Genomic DNA, 23,238 nt, shown 5'->3' with positions numbered 1-23,238 from the left:
GACCCTTGACAGCCGCCCGCTCTCCCTTCAGGTGGAAACCCCATTCGCTCTTTCTTTCTCACACACACACACTCCGGCACACAAACAAAAACCCCAAGTCTGCCTCTCAGTTGCTACCCGCAATGACGTTTTCCCCTCGGGTCCCGCCCCCTCTGGGGGTCTGGAATTTTTGGATTGGTCGGCGGGTTGAGGTAACAAGGCCATGATTGGAGGCTCCATGGCTGACTGACAGCCGGGTGGCCGCCGCGCCCTCCCCCTCCCGGAGCGCGCCTGTGTGTGTGCGCTGTTATGCCGGACTAGAGGGAGGCGACTACTGCGGCTCTGTTTATTGTCCCTCTCGGCCGGTGCTCCCGAGGACCGGGTCAGGCGCCGCTCGGACGGCCTGTGAGGCAGCGGCGGCCTTCGAGGCGGCGGCGACCGCAGCGAGTACTCCGGGGGCCTCGGTGGCGTGAGGAGAAGCAGCGCCTCGGTCGCGTCGGGGGTCGGGCTCGCGCCTCCGCGCCGGCCCGCGCCGGCCCCTGCAGACATCGCCGCCTCCTCCTCGGCCCGCATCACCCGCGAGGGCGTCGGGAGGCCGCGCCGCGCCGCCAGCCCTTCCTCACCCTCGGCCGCGCTCTAGGCCCGGGCGCCGCGCTCGAGTTTGAGGGCGGCGGGAGGCGCGGCCTCCTCGGCGGCTCAGGCCCGCGATGGGGCGCGGCTAGGAGCGCGGCGCGCAGCGGTCAGTGCGAGCGGCGGGCCCGGCGGCCCCGGAGCGCGAGCAGCCCCTGGCCTGCGCGGGAGGCGCTGCCATGGCCAAGTCCAGCCTCGCGGGTGCTGATGGGGCGCTGACCTGGGTGGTGAGTGCGGCGCGGGCGGGCGGGCGCATTGTTCGTGGGCCGCGGGAGGTGCGGGCGGGGGCGAAGAGCGCGGCGGCGGGCGCCCTGTCGGGTCGCGCGCGGGCAGGGCCTACGCCTGCCTGCCTTTTCTCTCTGCTCCTCGCCTCCACCGAGGCCCAGGCTGCAGGAGGCTCGCCTGAAACTTCGGGGTGCACAGCAAGACGTGGGGGCCGCGGTCTAGTGCAGAGCCTGGGCCCGCTCTGTGAGCCCAATGCTACCGCTTCCGGCGGGCTGTCCCAAAGGAACTTGAACTTGAATGGCCCCTGCGGTTTGCGCCTCCCCAGGAGAGGCTCGTTCCGCGGAGAGGGTGTTTGGGATGACTTTGACAGCAGGTTAGAGACCGCAGCTGGTCCATCTGCCGGTGGGATTACTGAAAGAAGATCTTACTTACGTCAGCCGCGCGAGTACGGCGTGTGGGGCCGAGGGCTGTCCCCGGGAGGTGGAAGGGTGCTTAAGCCTGAACTTGGAGCATTTGCGGAGCTCGGTTCCCGGTGGGAAATGGAAATGGCAAGTGCCGCAGGAGCGGTTGGAGCAGGGTTCCCACGACAGATCGATAACTCCAGCCTTTCACTTACTCAGCACCGAGTTCAGACCAGGGTCATTTCCTAAACAAAACACTGGGCTTAGCCAAATGAGCGGGAGAGCCAGGACAGAGAATTGACAGATTTTAGGGGCTTTTAACACACCCCTTCCTCGAGATCCCAATTGCCCGCCTTTTGAATACACCAAGGAACTTTCGTGTTGGTCGGCATTTTCCCCTTGTTTTCTTTGTTTGGTTGAGGTTTAGATGTGTCTTGAGTAGTAGTCGTGCCTGTTGTTGAATGTAGCTTGTAAAAAGGGTGTTCTTACGGACAGCAGGGAAACACTTCGTTAATTGCATTACTGTACCAAGGTACTTTGCAAAGTAGCTTGCCAGATTCTTCAAATCTCTGGAAATATGTGCATTGCTAGACAATGCAGTATGAGTATGAATGGAGAAGAAAAGTTAGATAGTAAGTTAGTGGACATGTGTCCGTGCAAAGAATCATTGAAATTGCTGCCCCTTACCTCTGTTACTACAACTAGACATCTGAAGATGGAGTGTGATCATGTGTTGGTGTCACTCATAATTGTGGAAGCACTGAGATCTGAGTGGGCTTGTCTGTGACTTGGTTCCCCAATGGCAAACAGTTTTGTTTATTATTTTATGTGTATGGGTGTTTTGCCTGCTTGTATGTTTGTGCACCACTTGCATGCTGGTGTCTAGGGAGGCCAGAAGAGGGCATCAGTATCCTGGGACTGCCGCTACAGATGGCTGTAAATCACTCAGGTCCTCTGGAAGAGCAGCCAGTGCTCTTAACTGCTGAGCTGTCTCTCACATTCTGTCACCATAGCAAATATTTTGGGTCACAGTTGGATTGTTTGTTTTTATTGCTTATGGTAGCAGTATTTTAATATGCTGTTATTAACTTTATACATAATTTAATGGGACACTTTTCCTTTTATGCTCAGTGGAAAAACTTAAATTTTCATAAGAAATAGAGAAAATCTTGTATAGTTTAATTCAAAATTAGAAAAGTCTACTTGAAATGAAAATAGACTTGCTGATTAAATTCACTATAAAGTAGATTATTGGAATTGCAGTAAAATAAAATTTTGGTCTTATAAAGTGTATCTTGTTGGAGTAGTTTACTGAATGACAACCACATTAGAGGTCCTCTTCTTTTAGGTCTGCTGCCTGCTTTATGTTAGTAACGTGAACCTTACAGGCTGCTTTAGTTTTTGTGTGTGTGTATAAGAGAGAAGAGGGAGAGTGTGTATGCCCACCCGCCTACCTAGATGGGCTTTGAACTTATGATCCTCCTTTCTGAACGTCATGCGTGCTGAGATCACACATGTGAGTCTTCACTGGGGGAGAATACAGTGAGTTGATATGGGCTTTGATACAGGTTCAGATCCTGTCTGCAATACATATTGTAGGTGAGACTTTTTCAGGGAACTTACTCTTTCTGTCCCTAGTTTGTTAAGCAGTGCATTAAGAATTCAGAGTTTGAATGTAACACAGTGCTGAATTAATGTTTGTTACTGGCAAAGTCTAAGAAAGTCACACTCTGGAATACTAGTTTACTGTTGATTTTACATGAAATGTTTTAGTTAGGTGAAAAATTAAATTTTCATCATGGGAGTTTGGAAAGTGGTGTTCACATCAGTGAAGTTGGTCTTATGTTTGTGGATGATGCAAAAATGGAGTTAATCCAGCTATATTATGCTGAGAAGGAGTTGCTGTACTGCCTTAGGTTAGTGTGTGTTAAACTTAACTGTCTTGTGATGAAACATTACCTTTCGGGGTCAGAAACAACATAACAGTGGTTTTTAACACTCACTAATTTCTACTTACAATAATTCATTTGATTTGATATTGGTTTATAGTTAGCTGAAATTTTAATAATTTAAAAGAAATATTTTGTAACTAAAGTTGAAATTGACACAGATCATGAAGGTCTTTTTTTTTTAAATTATTTTTTAATTTAAAGCAATTAGTCAAGTTTCTTGAATTTTTAGCTTGTAAAATTTGATTAGTAGAGCATAGTAGTCTTTCATTCTGCTAATCTTTTTATCAGGTTATAGCAAATGCTTGTGAAAATACTGGAATATAAATTTATGACTATTATATCTTTTCAATGAATCCTCTAGCTTGGTAGATTAAATAATATAGTGGGAGAACATGGAAGGGATTGGAGGAGGGGAAAGAAAGGGAGGAAACATTGTAATTTTATTTTAATTAAAAAAAAATAAGGCAAAAATGCTATAATAGACAAAGTGACAATGTATATAAAAATGTGGTAGCCAGAGGAGTATTAGTATACTATGCATCTGTCATTAGGCTTCAGTAAAATTTAACTCAAGGTCACCCACCTTTCTCCTCATTACTTTGAAATAACAAATTTTAGAATCATAATAATTTATCTGTAAATATTATAATGTTTATCTGTGAAAGGTATTTGTTTATTAAAAAAATAACCACAACATTATAGTTTCCTTAAAAAATATAAACTATATCTGTTCAGTTGGAACCTCCAGCTTGTCCCTGCATGATCCAGAAAGCCCCATTCTTGTAAGACACTTTATTATAATGCCTTTGTTAATATATGATCTTGATAAATAGGTAAATAAGCTAAAACTTAGGATTCCAGCTGAACACCAGAGACTGAGGTATTCCTATCTTATGATGCAGTATAAGATGATGACCTAAGCAGTCTAACAATATCACATACATTTTTACTGTGGATATTTTTAAAAATTTAAGTTTTTTTGAGATTTATAATTACATCATTTTTCTTTTCTCTTTTCTCCTGCCAAACTTTCCCATGTATCACCCCTTGCTCTATTTCAAATTCACAGTCTTTTTTTCCTTTGTTACAAGTATATGTGTTTATGTGTGTATGTATTCTTAAATATATAAATACAGCCTGCTTAATCCATATAATGTTACTTATATGTATATGTTTTCAGGACTATTTGGTATTGATTAACCAGTTAGTTGATGTGTTCTTCTCTTGGGAAGATCATTTCTACTATCTCAGCATTTTTTTGTTGTCTGTAGTTTTGTCTGGGGTTGAGGCATCCAGGGTTTGTCCTCTTCCATGTTAGTTAACAAGTTTATACATGTCAGCCTTGTTCTGGTCATGTTTAGGCAGCCTTGTTGGTGAGACTTCATGGAGATAGCTTCTAAGAGTCCTAGGGGACACAATATCACAGCAAGCTTCCTGTTTCTCTGGCTTTTAACAATCTTTCTGCCTCCTCTCCTTCAATGGTCTCTGAGCCTTAGGTTTGCTTGTGTTGCAGATGAGTCAGTGGGGATTGAGTTCCACAACTCTGCATTTTGATCAGTTGTGGTTTTCTGTCTGTGGCTATTTCTTTAAAAAAAAAAATTACTACATTTATTGATTGATTATGTGCATGTATATGGGTGCACATACCAAAGTGCATATGTAGAAGTCAGAGGACAGCCTTTGGGAGTTGGTTCTTTCCTTCTACCACGTGGATCCTGTTATTAAACTTTTAACCACTGGGCTGTCTTGCTGGCCCATATTATGGATATTACTAATTAAAGAAGCATCACTATTTTTAAACAGGTTAAAATTTTGTTGTAAGAACTTTAGTAGGTCATTAGTGCAAGTCTGTATGTTCATAATCTGTGTCTTCTCCATTGAGGTTAGTATCCCATAATCCCATATTTAGATCATCTCTTACTGTTTCCTTTATACATTTACATTTCATCTCATCAGGAACACCTCTTTTCTTCTCACTGTTAGTCTCATTTTTTTTTTTTCCAAGACAGGGTTTCTTTGTTAGCCTTGGCCATCTTAGAACTATCTCTGTAGACCCGGCTGGCCTCGAACTCACGGAGATCTGCCTACCTCTGTCTCTGAGTGCTGGGATTAAAGGCATACACCACTGCCATCCTCTGGCTAGCCGTCTAAATTTTTACTGTTCTTTAAGGCTAGTTTAGAGTCTCACTAAACTTATTTTTCAGTTTATGCTCTTTTTACTTATATTTTTAATTTGTACTTTAAAAAAATTGAACTTTTGTTACTTTATCATAAAACCTAACTGAATATAAACTTCTGAATTGAGAGAACATGTGTTTTCCTTGTTTATATCCTTTGTTATGTTTAGCAAAGGTCAGGATGCCTATCCACCGTCAGTTATTGTTATATCCTACCTTCCGGAATCTAGTATAACACTTGTGGATAGCAATGTTCCTCACTCAATTCTCCAGTAAAGCTAACAGCACAGTATTTACAAGTATTTTTTGTAAACTGAGTGGAAGTAAGATTGGTATCTGTAGTTTCAGGTCTGTTAAAAACTTAGATGCTGAGACTTGTATTCTACCAAATTTGTTTTTACTACAAATTGGCCCCCCATTTTAAAGAGAAGCTGTTATTCACATTTGTCAAAGAGAAACAGGAATAGAGAATTGGTCAGAAGCTGATAGGCACGTGGCAGAGACAGTTGTGGGCTGGAACCGGGCTAGTTCTTAACCATCATTCTCTACCACAGCACAACCCCTCTCTAAAACATTATTTTATGGTTTTTTGAGACAAGATTTTCCTGTGTAACAGCTCTGGCTGTCCTAGAACTTGCTCTGTAGACCAGGGTGGCCTCTAACTCACAGACATCCACCAGCCTTTGCCTCCTGAGTGCTGGGATAAAGTTGTGTGCCACCACTGCCTGGCAAAAAACAACTTCTTATATACCCTAATATGACAGATACTACGAGACATGCCTGTCTCTTTCTGTCTACTCACCTTTTTACTTTGACATAAACATGTAAGGACTTTATCTCATTTTCAGGTGTATGTACCTAGCTAGTGTAATAGCATAATGGAAGAGTGGACTGTGAACTCAGATCACATGCTTTCACAATTTGGCTTCTTTAAATGCCAGTTTTCTTCAGATCTCAGTTGTCCTACATGCACTAGGAAATCATAATGGCAGCATCTACTTGGTGGAGCTTTTATATAAGTGTTGGAATGCCCCAGATACCTTCCATCATACTGGCACACAGCAGATGAGTGTACACGCTACACACTTTTCTCTAACCCTGTGATAAGGTCTTCATGCCTTTTATCTTATTGAAAGCTTGTTTTATCCTTGGGTTTGGGAGGATGTTTCTGAAGGAAATGTGTAGATAAGCGTTTGCAGTGTGTGTTTGTTGAAGCTAATTTCCTATGTTCTTCATGGCTTCAGCAACAGTGTTAAAACTGGTTAAGCTGCTGGTTGCATCTTCTAGAGATAGAGGTGGTGTTGATAGCCAGGGGAGAAGACCTTATCTCTTCTTTAGCTGTTCTCTGCTCAACCAGGTGGGCTACATCCTTTTCTGGGCATAGGACCATCCCAGTAATTATGAGGGGCTGTTTCTTTCTTTCCCCAAGCCTCCAGATTTTGCTTTTCAGTGGCCAGAGCAGTAATCTCTAGAATTAAGTTTCTGCTAATCTCCAGGAACTGAATGAGGCCTTTCTTGCAGAATTCTGTTAGAAAAACGTCTAAAGTTTTGTGGGAACCTCTTGTGTTGAGGCTTGTGAGCCAGGGGACATTGCTCAAACATTTGCTGAGAATGGGAACATAAAAGACAAGTTGACTGAAATGTTAATTTCTGCTTTCTACTTTGCCAAGGCTGCCAGTGTTATTTATATATTTTGGTTTTACTTACTTTTATCCAGATAGTAATGAGAAAGTTTGGTCTGCAGAAGTAATAGCTAGGTATAAATAGTACCTCTAGACAAACATTCAGTTTTAATCTAGTTTAATTTTATTTTTATATGCATGAATTAATAAGCTTTTAACAACCCTCTGTGAATTCATTATAGAGAATCAAATGTATCAAAAGTAAAAATAAAATGACCCACATTTATATATTCTGTAGATAAGTTTTATATTGGCATTCTTTTGAATATATATATATATTCAATGTTCATATTCTCTGCTATGTATGTATATATATATTTATATAACTTTTCTGACAAAAATGGGCTCTCATTCTTTTGTAACCTTGCTCAACAAACATTATGGTTATTTGTTTTTTATGTGAATGTGTCTGTGCCTTTATGTACACATGTGGGTGCAGTGCCTGGGAGATTAATGAAGGTCTGACTAAATGTCAGACCTCCTGACACTAGAGTTACAGGTGGTTATGTACGGGTGCATGAGCTGAACGTAGGTCCTTTGTAAGACCAGCAATTTCTCTTTTAACCATTTGCCATCTAGCCCTGGAAGTTGCTTTGTATCCCAGGCTGACTTCAAATTTGTGGCAGTTCTCCTGTATCTGCCTCCCAAGTACTGGGAGGTATATACCACCATGCTCAGCTTAATTGTAGTTTCATAAGCCATTAAACAATTTAAAAAATACTGTTATCTTAAATTTATGTAAAGTCTACAGTGATAGAAGTTTCCTTTTATGATTTATTATTTTTGTTTTATTTCATGTATATGAGCATGTCTGAGTGAATATCTAACACATGTACGTGGCTGTCTGTAGCATAGTGAGTAGTTCTCAAATTTCCTAACATTGTGACCCTTTAATACAGTGCCTCATATATTGTGGGGACCCCCAACCATAAAATTGTTTTCATTGTTACTTCATAATTGTAATTTTGCTGCTGTTATGAATCATAATATAAATATCTGATGTGCAGGGTATCTGATATGCAACCCCATTGAAAAGGTTGTTGGACTCACAAAGGGGTCACGACCCACAGGTTGAGAAATGCTACTGTAGAGGCTAGCTGAGGATGATATCAGATCCCTTGAAGCTGGAGTTCCAAGTGGTTATGAACCACCTGACGTGGAATCTCAACTTGGGTCCCTCTAAAGAGCAGCACATATTCTTTTTTTTCTTTCTCTTATTTATTTATTCATTTATTTATTTAAAATAGATTCTTCCCCCAATACAATAAATTTTGACCACAATTTCTCCTCCTAGTTCTCCCCCCAAAACCCCTTGCCGCCTTCGTTTCCTCTTCAGAAAAGAGCAGGCCTCCACGAAATGGCAGCCAAATAGGATACAGTAAGACAAGGCAAACGCCCTCATATTGAGCCTGGACAAGGCAACCCAATAGAGGAAAAGAGTCCCAAAGCGGGCAAAAGAGTCAGAGACACATTGCTCCCACAGTCAGGAGTCCCACAAGAACACCAAGCTAACAGCCTAACATATATGCAGAGGGCCTGGTGATTGCCGCTTCAGTCTCTGGGAGCCCGTGTGAGCCCTGCTCAGTTGATTGGGTGGCCATGCTCTCTGCAATACATTTTCTAAACTGCTTAGTTCTCTCTTCCCCATGTAGACATGTTTAGATATTTTTCTTTCTGTATGATTAAGCATGGTTAAGATTTTTTCCCAAATTGATCAATTTCTTCTAGGTTATCTAATTGTTGGCATATAATTTTAGCTGTCTCTTAGAAAACCATCTTGTGACGTAAGTTGTGATGTCTCTCTTGTTTCAATTTCAGTCACATCTTTTTTGAAACAACTCAGTCTAGCTAAAGTATATTTGTTCCTTTGCTGCTGTGCTGAAATATTTGAGGGAAATAAGGAGGACAGATTATTCTGGCTCATAGTTCCAAGATCTCAGTGTCTGTGGTGAAAGTTCAGTGACAGAAGCATGTAGTCAGGACTGTTCGAATTGCGGTAGATCGGGAAGCAGAGTGAGATAGGAGGTGGGCCCAGGTCCTTTCAAAGACACAGCCGTAGTGACCAGTTTTCTCTAGCTAGGCCTCATCACATAAAGGTCCCACTGCCTTCCAAAGTAACACTACCAAGCATTCAAACTTGAGACTGAGGGAGACATTTCAAATTCAAACCATGGCAAAACCCTTGTTTTGTTTTTGTTTTTGTTTTTGTTTTTTAGATTCATGGCTATCTCACAATGCAAAGTGTACTCAATCCATTTTCTCCAAAGCCTAGTTGAGTCTCTACTTAGACACAAACCAATCTGTTTTTGACCCCTTATAAGATTAAAATGTTACCAATATCAATATTCGATAGCACACAGTTGATAGTACTGTTCCAAAAATGAAGAGCAAAAGAGTATTAAGGAAAGACCACACCAAAAAAAGAACACAACTCAGCAGGACGAACGCTGAGTCCTGTAGCCTCGCAAGCAGTACCATGGGGGTAGTTGCGTGATATGAGCATCAGTGGGCTTGAACAGACCCACCCTTATGTCCTAGCCATTTGAAGCCCACATGGGTCTACTTAGTTCCTATGGTTTTTTGGGGGGGTCTCTATTGCAAGTGAAGCACTATTTTCATAGTTTTGATAGTCCTCTATGGGTCACCTCCTGCAGGGAATCCAACCCTGTCAGATACTGCCCGGTTCCGTAGGCTTTCCTCAAATTCTTGGTGGAATATTGTGTGATTCTGTAATTCCTGCATTCTGAATATCTGCAAAAACAGAATCATTCTGATAATGCTAAGCTCTTATGGTAGTTTTAGACATAGCCTGCCCTTTTGTACCATGACTGCAGTGGCCTCTGGGACCCTGGATAGCTGAATCTGAGAAACACTTCCTAGATGGCCATGAGTGGCCAGAGCACACTTGATTTTTTTTTGTTTTTTTAAAGGGAAGTCTTTTAAATGAGTTTATAGTTTTATGTTCTGGAGCCTGTGGTGGGTGGAGTTTTGCCAACGATTCTTGAATGCTTTTAAAGTCCCTTTGTTGTTGTCCTAGTGTGTAACTTGCTTGGTTTCATTGGAACAGTTCTAATCTCTTTTTAACCGTCATGGCCTCTTAGTCTGCCAATGCTCTTTTTTTTTGGCCAAATCACTTTTTTTTCTCTTACTCTGCCACCCTGGCTAATAGTAGCTAGCAACAACCATGCCACATCCCTACGTTTTCTGCTTTCTTTAAATTTCCACTGCTAAATTATTAGTTTATTAAATTCAGCCTCATTCAGATTTCCAGGACACAGCAAAATTTGCAGAAATTCTTTGCCAAATGTACAGGAATGGTTTCTAGGTCAATTCCCAGTAGAGTCCTTGTTTGACCTGAAACCTTGGTTCAGGCTCCACTGTCCACTCTCTGTTATCATTCTGATCTTTTGAACTCCTACTGGAAGAACCCTTTCAACTTTGCTTATAGCGTTTTGGGATTTCTCTAGTGCACATATTAAGCCTCTTGCAACTCCCACAAACCAGTTCCAAAGGACTAAACCAACTTCAGGTTTAGGCACAGCAGTGACTGCTTCTTTGGTACCAGTTTTGGAGTTAGTTACCTTTGCATTGCTGTGACCAAAATACCTGACAGAAACAGCTTCAAGGAGGAAACTTATTTGGTTCATGGTCTTAAGGAATTTTGGTCCCTTGTAACAGGGAAGATTACAGAGTGTGTGGCAGAGTCATTCACATAAGGCTGAGGCTAGCAAGTGTAGCCTTCACTGGCCTGCTTTCCTGACCTGTTTATGCAGGCTAGTACCCACCTCCTCGAGGTTCTGCATCCTCCCACATTATATCACTAGCTTAAGAGTAGTCATTTGAAACATGAGCCTGTGTGGGACATTACATGTTTAAATCATGAAAGGCATTTGTTAATTTTGTTGATCTTAAAAAGCAAAACACCAAAACTCTTGCTTTCATTGACTTTAAGAACTTAAAAAAAAATCTTTCCTCTGATACAACAAATGACATGATTTATTGTACATATGTTACACTTGGCTCAACTGAGAACAGAGTGAGTCTAGGTTGCCCCAGGCTCAGGGCAGGGAACCAACAGGGGACTGTTTTGGTTATGAACAAGGTAGATCTCTCAGAAGTGGTCTTGGTGATCAAATGGCAGTGAAGTCGGAGATATATATATATCTGGATACAGTGAGACACAGTAGCATTAATAGCATATAGTCCAGCTACTTGTACCAGCTCCTCTGCCGCTGGCATTCTTTATTTCTTCTTCTATAACCACCATGGTACACAGCTGGTTTACTTGGGCCTTTGGCTGATCTTTCTTCTCTGGAGCTTTAGGCAGTGCATTCACTGTATATAATGTATAGTTGATGTTTTATGGCAAGCATTCACTTTTTCCACTTCATTCAGATACTAAGGCTGAGGGACTCAAATCTTATTTTTTCCTGTTAATTTTAGATTTAGTTCTATGCATAGTTTCTTAATGTACACTATTGGTTCAACACCTTCATTTTTAAAAATAAATGTGGTATTACTTTATCTTAATTCTATAAGTTTTGGTGCCTTTTTTGCTTTTATTTATCCCATATATTTTCTAAATTATCTTGTGGTTTCTTTTTTGACTCTTTAATAGTTTAATGAGTATATTGTTAAATTTCCGTAGTTTGTGGATTTTCTTGTTTCCCTTTTATTTATTTCTAGTTTCATTTTATTATAGACAGAGAGGATGTATGTCTTCAATCTTTTTCAGTTTGTTGAGACTTATTTTATGGTTAACATCTGGTTTGTGTCAAAGAATGCTTCCCGTGCACTTGGGAAGAATGTATATTCAGCTGGAGTCTTCTGTGTGTGTCTGTTCGGTTTGTCTTGAGCTTCAAGTTCTTTGTTCTCACACTGATGCTTGCTCTGGCTGTCCTGTCCGCAGTTGAACATGGAGTGTAGGAGTTTCTAATTATCATTATACTGCTGTCTGTCTCTTCTTTAGCTCTGCTCATGTTTGCCTTATATATATATATATTTTTTTCTTTTTCTTTTTTATTTGGTGGGGAGGGGGGGGAGCTGAGGATAGAACCTGGGGCCTTGCGCTTGCTAGGCAAATGCTCCACCACTGAGCTAAATCCCCAACTCTTTTTTTTTTTTTTTTAGTGTTTGCTTTATATATTTGTATACTCTAGTGTTAGGTATATACCCATTTACAACACTGATATCTTCTTGGTGAGTTATCTTTGTCTTTTGTCACAGGTTTTGTTCAAACTTAGTCTATTTGTGTAATGTGTCTATGGGACCTTGCTTTCTTTGGATGCTGTTTGCATGAAGTATGCTTCGCCACCATATCTCCTGCAGCCCATTGCAGCCCATGTGTTTTTAGATCTAAAGTGTGTCTGTTGGCACCATGTAGTTGGATTAAAAAAAAAATCAAAGTGGCTAATATATGCTTTATAGGCAGTAAGCTCATTTATATTTAAGGTGGTCATTGATATGAAAGGAGTTACTGTTGGAATTTTACTTTTTATTTATAGCTTATAGCTGTTTTGTTTACGTTTTCTCTCTTGCTGTCTTTTGTGGGGTTATGCTTTCATTCTCTTCTCATTTGACATTTTCTCAAATTTTTTTTTTTATGGTTATCACTGTAGTTACATAAAACAGCTCAAAGGGCTAACATTCAGTTTTAAATTAATGTTAACTTGACCAATTGCATATAAAGCTGTATACATACTTCTGCCACCCACAGTGTAGTAACCCCAAGGTTTTATTAGATTATCAGCAATACTCAAAAGTCAGACTCAAGCAAAAGTAGGATGATAAGTAAAGTGTGCAGAGATAAAACCAGACAAGGAACTGTGGCACAAATGATGTGTTTTTAGTGTTTTCATACTGTGTAACATAGATTCATGATTACTTCTATAGTTTTATTTTCTAAACATTTATACCATATTTTAAAGTAGTCTATATTCTTACATTAATGTTGAAAGTTCTATATTGGTCTCTGTATTTATCTTTACTAGGAAGGGTTATATTTTCATATGACTTTTGCTTCAACTTGATGGGCTTTTATCAATGACTTTGCTCAGCTTTTACTAATTTTCTTCTTTACAACATAAAGATTTAAAAAAAGGTATTTTTAATCTTTAAATGTCTGTAGGGGGGTTTGGCAGATATTTTGATTAGTTTTTTATGTACCATCCTACTTTTGTTGTAGTCTGTATCTGCTAAGTAATTGCTGATAACCTAATAAAACTCTCCAGTATATGAATGATAATTAGTTTTCTTGTATTGCTGTCAAGATTCTCTCCTTTGTGACTTTTTTCTCCTGTGATATTGGGAATTGAACTTGTGGCCTCCTGGATGGGCCTGTGGCCCTATCCATGACTGTTGAAGCTTAGTCATATATCTTAGTAGAGGTTCCTTCAGGCTTGTACTTACTTGAGTTCTGTGAGCTTTCTAAATTTTTCCATTTCTCTCCTCACATTTGGAAGGTTCTTCCCATTTTTTATCTGTTTTCTCCTCCTCCTCCTCCTCCTCCTCCTCCTCCTCCTCCTCCTCCTCCTCCTCTTTGTTCTTTTGAGACAGGGTTCCTCTATATAGCTCTTTTACCTGGCTGTCCTAGAACTTGCTCTGTAGACCAGGCTGGCCTTGAACTCACAGAGATCTGCCTGCCTCTGCCTCCCTAGTTCCTGGCATTAAAGGCGTGAGTCACCACTGCCTCGCCCATTTTTATCTTTTTATATGAGACATTTTTGCAACATATATTCTGTTTGATTGATGATAACCCACAAGTGATTCAAGTTCTTTTAATTTTTTCTTTATTCTTTCTTTTTTTGGGTTTCTTTGAAATTTCTGTCTTTATATTTTCTATTTTATTCTTGAGGTTGGCCAACTATGTAGTTGAGCATTTGTATACTTTTAGTTATTGTATTCTTTAGTTTCAGAAATAATATTTCAGCCTTTTCAGTTACTATCTGTTTACTTCATTTCATTTTGCTTATTATTTTACTGGGTTTCTTGTTTAGTTGTGCATCTATCTGTACAGGTTCCTTGAGCATCATCTTATCTCCATTTCTCCCTTTCCTTTATCCTCTCTTTACCATTATTTTTTTCCTCTTCCCTCCCCACCTTCTGCTCCCTGAGACAGGATCTCTAGCCTAGTCTGAGCTGTATTTACAGCAGTCCTATGCCTGTAAGCTCCCCATTTCCTTAGGGGCAGTCCATGGAGATTTAATTCATCCCTTAGAATGTCTATTGTCTTTCCTTCTCTCCTGGCTTTAGCATTTCAAAGCTCAGCTCCCTCCTCTTCAGGTTCTATTCTGGCTAGTTACTCCGTCTAGAGAATCAGGAGGCTTTGCAAACCTTTCCCAGGCATGTGACTTTTGGGCTTGTTCACTGAAGAGGTTTGTCTATATCTGTACTTAGGGGACAATCTGTGGTTATCTCCTCTGCCCGCCCTACTGAGTTATCCTGCACACGCTGTAGTAAGCCATGGTACTAGAGCTCCACCTAATGTCTATCCCTAGAACTACAGACTCTGGGTGCTGGACCAAATCATTTTGATTTCCTTTGTTCTCAGTGGCTTCCAATTTAGCTACTGTTCTTGCCAGTCCTTGCTTAGATTCAGCAGGACAGCAAACAGTCCCTCTAGGAGCACTTCTCCTACCTTTCTTTGGAGGTCCATTCAAGGAAAGAAGTTGTGTTTCTTCCTTGTTCTGCCTTGCTGAGGAAGGGTTGTGGGCTTGGATGAGGTTTTGTGGTCACCTGAGGGACAGGACCTCTTATGCAGTTTCTGAATTTCTTATAAGGATGAATGGTTCATATATTACAGCTTAATCTGTGTTTCTGTGGGGAAGGGGGTTTGGAGCTTCCTAATCTTCAGTCTTGTTGACATTACATTATGTATTCTGATTTTTAAGTTGTCATCTTTGCAAGAGTGACAATTCTTTGAACTTGATGGGAGTATAGTAGATTCAGATCATTAATTTTTCTCTTATAGCCATTTGGGAGTGGGCAGAAAGGGCGGGAGAGGTGTGAACCATTTGTTAGAATGGTGCAGGATTGTGGTTAAATTGTTGGAAATGGCATGAGGCATGGCTTTATTCACAACTCCAGATACCAATTCAGTTTAGCAAAAACTCCTAAGGTGAATTTTGAAATCTAAATTTGGTAGACACTAACTTCTGATTGAGGTAATCTTGAAAACATTTTCTTTGTGGTGTTTGTTTTAGAGAAGTAAGCTTGATGGGAAAGATTTATGTACTTGTTATAGGTCTGTAATCTTGATGCTAATAATCATTTACTCTGTGGTTCTAAGTGATTGGTAGAAGATCACCTTCAGTTGATTTGGTAGGTCTGTCATTTTAAAGAACTTGGACACTGATCCTCTTATGGTCTTTGTTCGAACTATTGTGAGAACCTGTACTAATCACTCCTCATTACTGTAGTGAAATACCCGGTAAGGCGGTGTGAAGAAGAAAAGGATTGTTTGGCTTAGCTAGAGGGCTCAGTTCAGTTGTTTAAAACAAGTTGTTTTATGCTGTTTAAAAAAAAAAAAAAGGATGAGAATGCTTGTAGTTTGGAGAAGTTAGTTAAAACTAGGACAAATGGGGTTACTTTGGGCAGTTCAGAGGGGAAGATATGGCATGAAAGTGGCTCTAACTGGTACAAGGAACACAAGGGAACTGATCATACTGCATCTGCATTCAGGAAGCACAGATATGAGTGGGGGTGTACTCCTTTTATTCTATTTATTGTGTGTGTGTGTGTGTGTGTGTGTGTGTGTGTGTGTGTGTTGGCATTCAGGGTAGCCTTTATCCATCTTTGTTAAACTCTTTTGTTAAAACATCCTCACAAATACACCCACAAGTTTTGTCTTCTAGGTTATTCTACATCCTATCAAACTGACCAGATTAACCAACACAGTGCCTGTTTTAAAACTAGTTTACATCTATAAACATCACAATAGCAGAGGACATTGTTAGAAAATTGGGAACTGGTATTAAGAACATAGTTTATCTTCTGGTCAGCTAGTTCATCATCAAAACCTTGGCTCAGTGGTAGAGCGCTTGCCAAAGCACAAGGCCCTGGGTTCAATCCTCAGCTCAAAAAAAAAAAAAACCTTGGCAGAAATAGATTATGAAAACCTTATGAAATAGTTATTTTCTTTTGTACAAAGCTATTTTTAATTGAATCAGCGCTATTTATAGATAAGCATATAAATGAAAGAAAATATGACTATAGTAAAAATCAGTAAAATTAGTAGTACTTGAAACATTTTTAAATGCCTTTAATATTATTATAAAATTTAAGACCTTGAGAAATTATAGTTGATATTTGAATTTCCTTAAGTTTTTTCTGTTATATAAATCTTATTTTTGTTTAGATTACTCAAAAGGCATGCATTTTGATTTTTAAACATATATAGTGTCATTTAAAAAGTGATTTAAAACATATTTATATTAAGAAACTGAAAATAGGCCATATTAATCTCTTTATTAATGAGGTGTCATATTAGTCAGCATTAGGAAATTTGGAAGGAAATGTTCTGTTACTGTGAGGAAGACAGGGAAGTCTTTAGACTTGGAAGTTTGATTTGGTTTTCAGTTGTTGTAGAAATGGTTACCATTGCCTAGCTTTATATCTTTGGAACTAGCAGAGGAATGAATCAGTAAGTACTTCAGTATTGGGTCACCCTGAGCTAAAACTGGCATGATCAAGATCATGAGCAAATTGAGGGCTTTATAATAACCATGCTAGTTTTGGCCATATTGTATTTATTTATTTTGGTTTTTTGAGACAGGTTCTCTGGGTAACAGTCCTGGTGTCGTGGAACTTGCTTTGTAGACCAAGCTGGCCTCAAACTCACAGAGATCCGCTTGCCTCTCATATTGTATTTATTAACTATATAGGCTGCTTTGGGTGACCCTCAAAGCCACTCAGTTTTTATTATGATTCTCTAACCTGTCTACAACCTGAATCCTTGGGAAATCTTGAGGAACACAAAATATTAACTTTACTTCTTAGGCATATGGGGTCTGTTTTACCAATTCTGAATATTGTAAGACAGTCCACAAGGTAACTGTGATCTTTAGGACTTGAATATTAGTGACTCTCAAAGATGGGTCCCATGTCATGTTTCCATACATATTTTAGTTTGCCCCTTGGTAGGATATTTAAATTTGATTTTTGGGTTAATTTTAGACTCTTTTTGACCAGAACAATGCTGCAAAAAAGGAAGAGTTGGAAACAGCAAACAAAAATGATTCTTCTAAGAAGTTATCTGTTGAGAGAGTGTACCAGAAGAAGACCCAACTTGAGCATATTCTCCTTCGTCCTGATACATACATTGGATCAGTAGAACCCTTGACCCAGGTAATTATTTGCTAAAATTGATTGAGATTAGGGAATGTGTATATCTTCTTTTTAAATATTTCAATAAAATTGTGGTTATGTAGTTTTTAAGCCTGTGATTTCATGTCTGTATGATCGTGCTTAAGAAGGGAGAGAGGAGCTAAGGTTGTAGCTCACAATGCACAGTGCCCTGGGCCTGAAACTCATACCAAAAGATAAACAAAACAAAACAAAATGAACTCTGAGAGACACCTAGGAGAAGTGGAAATCTGTTCATTCCTTTATGGAGATAAGTAGATCAGAATACAGAAGTATAGAATAAAATGGTGCCATAAAAATTGTTTTGTTTTGTTTTTTGAGACAGGGTTTCTTTGCTGTCCTGGAACTTGCTCTGTAGACCAGGCTGGCCTCAAACTCACAGAGATCCACCTGCCTCTGCCTCTGGAGTGATGGGATTAAAGGTGTGTACCACCATGCCCAGCTGTCAAAAGAATTTTTTAAAGTTCAACATAGTATGTGCTGTGGTTTACTTTAATAGTGGTACCTTTTAGAATTGACTTGTTTGTGTTTACTGGGGACTTGGCTTACATATATTTTCCTGTTTGATTCTGACAATTGTGAGAAGCCCAAAGTCAGACTTATTGTTTTATTGCTGCCTAGTCTGTAGAATAAACAAAATCATGAAGCAAAAGTATAAAGTAAATAGATGTTTACCATAGTTTTGAACATTATGTAAGTACTATCTCTAGTGATTCTGAGTTCTTGACAGAAAACAAATCTCTAGGCCTTAGAGAATTTGATTTAGGGTCCCCATCTGCTGTAGAATGGTTAGAATTAGTACTGCTAAACAATGCTTTCTGAAACTGGCAGAGAAACTGAAATCAGAGGTGTTTTGGTTTGTTTTTTTGGGGGTTGAACCTAGGGCCTTATACATGGCTAAGCACAAACTGTTACTGAGTTAACAGCCTTATGTTAAAGCTGACTTTACATGTGAATGAAATACAAGCAATACAAAATGAACAACTTTTCAATTTTAGTTAAGTTCATTGTGACTGCTGAACTTGACTGTAGCTGGAGTTATATATGCTTAACTTTGAATGCCTGTTTTTAATGGAGTACATGACAATATAGATTTTTGTTCTTTTCTTTTTTTGAGATAGGATTTCATTCTGTAGTTCTTGGCTAACATTGAACTCACATGTAGCCAAGATTGGCCTCAAATTGTGACAGTTCTCTTTCCTCAGCTTCATATAAGTGTTGAGATTACAGATGTGAACCACTATACCTTGTTGACAATAGGGATTTACCTTATGTAAAATTGGAGTTAGGGATTTATGGAGTAAAACTATTTTTTGAATCATTGTCTTGATACAGTTAATGTGGGTGTATGATGAAGATGTAGGAATGAACTGCAGAGAGGTTACCTTTGTTCCAGGCTTATACAAGATCTTTGATGAAATTTTAGGTGAGTACTTACTTAAGACATAATGCATGTGTTTCTACTAATGTCAGTGTATTGGCCCTGAATATCTCAAGCAAATCTTGCAGTAATTTAAAAAAGTATTTTGCTGTTTTGTGTGTGTATATATGTACATATATATACACATATATGTATATATATATATATATACATATGTATGTATGTGTCTATCTATATATATATATATATATATATATATTATGAAAATATATATAGAAAATCGATACCCAGCTATAATAGCTTTGTATTTCTTGGCATCGAAGCTTTCTGCTGATGTTTGTTTATGTGTGCAGTTGTAGTGTTGTATTTGTAATCCTATAGGGAACTGTACTCTCATGTGTGCCTCATCTGGGGTTTCTTAGCATCATGGTTACTTAGGGAGCATGTTACATATGAGGACTACAAGGCCTTATCTTGGCAGATTGTGTGAATTGGAGGTTGGACTTGTACATTTAGTTTTTCTCACCCAGTGATCATGTAGTTCTGTTGGGCAGCTTAGTTTAATAACCTCTGCTCCCTTCCAAATCCTATGATTAATACAATTAAAATGAAGTGGCTATGCCTTATTGACTCAGGCAGTGCTTATACTTTTGAAAAGGTTTTTAGCCTTGGACTTTCTAGAAATCCTCTGCTTAGCTCAGTACTAAAGCTTGAGGTTTCTTAGACTGTGATTGTGTGATCCTCTGAACATCTTCCTGTAAGTCCTTGGGGAAAGTGACAGGGCCGACCGGCTTATGCGTTGTATTTACATACTGGCCTCCAACTGGATGCTGCTGGTTGAGGGTTATTACATCATCTTTTAATCTGGAAATGGAATTTCTGTGCTCATAAGTTCTTGAGATACTAATTTTATAAAGAAAAAATTATAATTTAAGATTTAGAATTTTGAATAAGGGTATTAAAGAGTTTAAAAAGTAACTAGTTAATCAGTTTGATCTGCATATAAAATAATTAGTTTATTGAAGGAGATTAAGATAAGGTAACTATATCTTGTCACCAAGATATGAAGTAAACCATATGTTGTTTTACTTGTAAATTTGAATTGGGGCTTAGATTTAGATGTTTTTGCTCTTTTTTATTTTTGTAGTCAACAAACACCCCCTGCCTTATATGTGTATGGGTGTGTATGTGCATGCATGTGTGCCTGCATGTGTGCTTGCATGTGTTTGTTGTAACATCGTAAGAGTTTGGAATTACTAAGTAAAACTTAGTTTTATTTAGGAAGGTTAATAGTCATCGACTGTCACCACTTGCAGGTGTTACTAGCTAGTTGGGATGAACATACAGTTGTGTTCATAAGTTTATAGAGCCTCTGTGCTGTACTACTCATTGTAATGTTTAATCTTGTAGTCAATGCTGCTGACAACAAGCAGAGGGACAAGAACATGACCTGCATTAAGGTTTCTATTGATCCGTAAGTATATTTTCAGTTTAATTTCTTTTATGGTAAGTTGTTTTATTCATGTAATCCCCAATTTATCATCACATGTGTATTATACATGGCTCTATGGCTTTGTTTCCCTGTTGCTTTGGATTTCATTATTGTTGTTTCTTCCCTGTCCTTCCTGTCCATTCCCTCAGACAGCACTTCCTTGACTACTTTCCCTCGGTGTTATTGGCTCTGCTTCAGTTGTTAGAGCAGTGTCCACATTGTCTTCTTACTCTTCCTTCAGGACATCAGGCTGAGATTGTCAGCGCTATCTGGGGAAAAATTAAAACAAATTTACTCTTCATGACTATAATTTGGCTCTTTCCATTATATATGACTTAGTTAATAAATTGAATACTGCTGGGTATTAGAGAATGCCTATCAGGTGTTTGGCTAGTTAGGTTTCACTGTGGTGATCTTATTTGGGAAGATGTGTGTGGGAGGAGAATGTGAGAACATGTAATAGTTTTAATAGAAACTTTTTGTTTTGACTTCTATTGGCATGCTTTTGTGAGAGCTTTATACCTTTTAAAGTCAATAGTAATTTAGCCATTTAAGTCTTTCTTATGATAGCTCTTATTGTCAGTAATTTAATTTCTGAGGGCATGGCTAAGGTTAATAGTATAATAAAACTATAAAACAAAAATAGTATTTGGTTGCACTACGAAATTAATTGCAAATTTATAAAAAAATATTTTCCTATATTTATGCTATTGAAGTTTATGCTTTTTATTTTGTTATTTTTCATTTGGATCATTTTTATTAATACATTTTTAAGACTATATAGTTAGGTATACAGGTACTTATAAGTTAAAAATTACACAGAAGTTTTTCAAGGAAATTTTAGCTATCATGATTCCTTGTTTAGGAAATTATCAGTTAAATATAATAAATAACTTTCTGTATTTTTTTCTGAAGAGAGCTAGTAAGGAGTATATGTATTGAATGTTTGATTATCTGTAAGCTTATACAAAATTCAGAACTAAATGGTTCAGGTAGAAAACTAAGGAAAAGGGGGCTTTTCTTAAAGATATTTTGTTTGTTTTGCTCTTTTGTGTTAGTTCTATCTGTAGGATACTCCAGACTAGCCTCAAATTTCTCATCTTTCTACCGTGGCTTAGAATGGCCCCCTGTCCTCAGTTCTTCAGTGGGGTTTTGATGGACATAGTTGCTATCATTCAGTTCTTTTATATTAATTCTAGTTACTTAAAGTCAACAGTATTGTACTTAAAAATGCCTTAAGTAATCTCAACAAAGTGAAAAAGAAGGGAGCTGGACTATAGCTCTGTAGACTAGTTAAGGGTGTGTGCATTTTACTAACTAACTTACTACATTTTCTGCAGAGCATTTCCCTTTTACAGCCATTTTAATAACATTTATTTTATGTGCGTGTTCTATCTGCATGTATATCTTTATGCCAGAGTAGGGCATCAGACCCCACTATAGATGGTTGTGAGCCACCATGTGGTTTCTGGGGATTGAACTCAGGACCTGTGGAAGAGCTGCCAGTGCTCTTATCCACTGAGCCATCTCTCCAGGCCCGTTTTTATTAATTTTTTAGTTAGATGCAAAATATAGGTTTCACTGTGACATTTTTATACATGTGTATCATTGTAACTTGCTCATATTCAGCTTCTCTCCTCTACTGTTCTTATTTTCTGTGTAAGTATGTATAATGTGTGTGTATGTGTGTTTAAATCTAGATTTTGTGCATGACATTTGACATTTTGTCTTTCTCCCCCTATTATTTGATGCATAAAAATGTCTTTCTTTTTTAACTCCCTTATAATCCACAAACATTCTTGTGTGGACATGAGTGAGACATATACATAAATTTCTTTGTTTTTTTAGTGATAATCAAATGTCAGTTTTTATTTATCATCACCTTATTCTAATTTCCTCTTCTAGAAAATTCTCAACTACCTCAAAGAAAAAGGGTCAAGGGTGTACTTTTCCCTTCTTCTTGATTTTTATTTTGTTAATAAATTGTTGATATAAGTTATACAGCCTTTTCTCATTCTGGATTTAGTGTATATTTAAAATTTACAAGAAGCATTTTGTTAAAAGTTGCAAAGTCTTAGATTTATTTTCTATTTTAACCATTATATTTTGACTTTTATGAATTTCCTATTATTAGGTTATTTTTAACTGCATATACTATATAGGATTAATGTTTTTATTAAATAAACTGAATTTTATTTCAGAGTTACAGTTTTTGCTTAGGTTTCTAATTTAAAAAGTTACTATAAAGCAGATTCAAAGAGGGGAAATGGTATGCTGTTTATACAACTGATCACATTTTCTCTGATGCCTATCTTTAAGATCCTTTGAATTGTACTTAACATTTTTATATAGCATTTTGAGTTTTTAGATTTCTTTTTACATATATGCCTGTGAATGTCTTGTAGGAAGGGGAGGAGAGCATTCAATAGTTACACTATTCCACTTAGTTTTTGTTCTGCTTCTCCAAAGTATTCTATGATGGAAGGAATAAAATGTCAAATTGTAAAAGGCATATAAATAGTTCAGCATTAAGACATGCCACAAATAGTGTGGCAGCTATTCTAGAAGTTAGAGAATTCAGTACAACCTACAGGAGAGTTTAAAGCTTACTACATATTGGATGGCTAGTATTGAAATAATTCATCTGCTAGCATCTGCCTGATTAAAAACCAAACGTCAAGACTAGGACTGTAGCTCAGTATAAGCCTAAAATATGTGGGGCTGTGGGTTTCTAGCACAAGAACAAAAACAGTGGGAAGCACAATGGCCAGAGTTCTGACTATCCCTTTAACCTGACCTAAAACTCAAATAATACTGCACATGTACTAAAATACACTTTTTTCTACATTCAAACTGTTTTTAATAGAGATATCATAATTGAAAGCCCCATTTTGTAATCATATTACTGAATATAGGAAGTACCAGACTTAAAGTTTTTGAAATTACAATGATTGATG

General features: G+C 38.4%; 1 protein-coding gene across 1 annotated transcript in view; it reads left to right on the top strand.

Moving 5' to 3' along the window:
• Positions 1-230: 230 nt before the first annotated feature.
• Top2b (DNA topoisomerase II beta) overlaps positions 231-23,238 on the top strand; it is a 64,351-nt gene continuing 41,343 nt past the window's right edge. Inside the window, exons 1-4 of the mRNA XM_036199704.1 lie at positions 231-836; positions 17,235-17,390; positions 18,744-18,834; positions 20,200-20,263. Coding sequence (XP_036055597.1) covers positions 789-836; positions 17,235-17,390; positions 18,744-18,834; positions 20,200-20,263 — 359 coding nt within the window. The 5' untranslated portion in view covers positions 231-788. The remainder of the gene's footprint in view (positions 837-17,234; positions 17,391-18,743; positions 18,835-20,199; positions 20,264-23,238) is intronic.

Source organism: Onychomys torridus, chromosome 9, assembly GCF_903995425.1.
Source record: "Onychomys torridus chromosome 9, mOncTor1.1, whole genome shotgun sequence".
Classification (NCBI taxonomy): Eukaryota; Metazoa; Chordata; class Mammalia; order Rodentia; family Cricetidae; genus Onychomys; species Onychomys torridus.
Note: the sequence above shows the minus strand (reverse complement) of the source record. Positions and strands in the feature narration are given on the sequence as shown.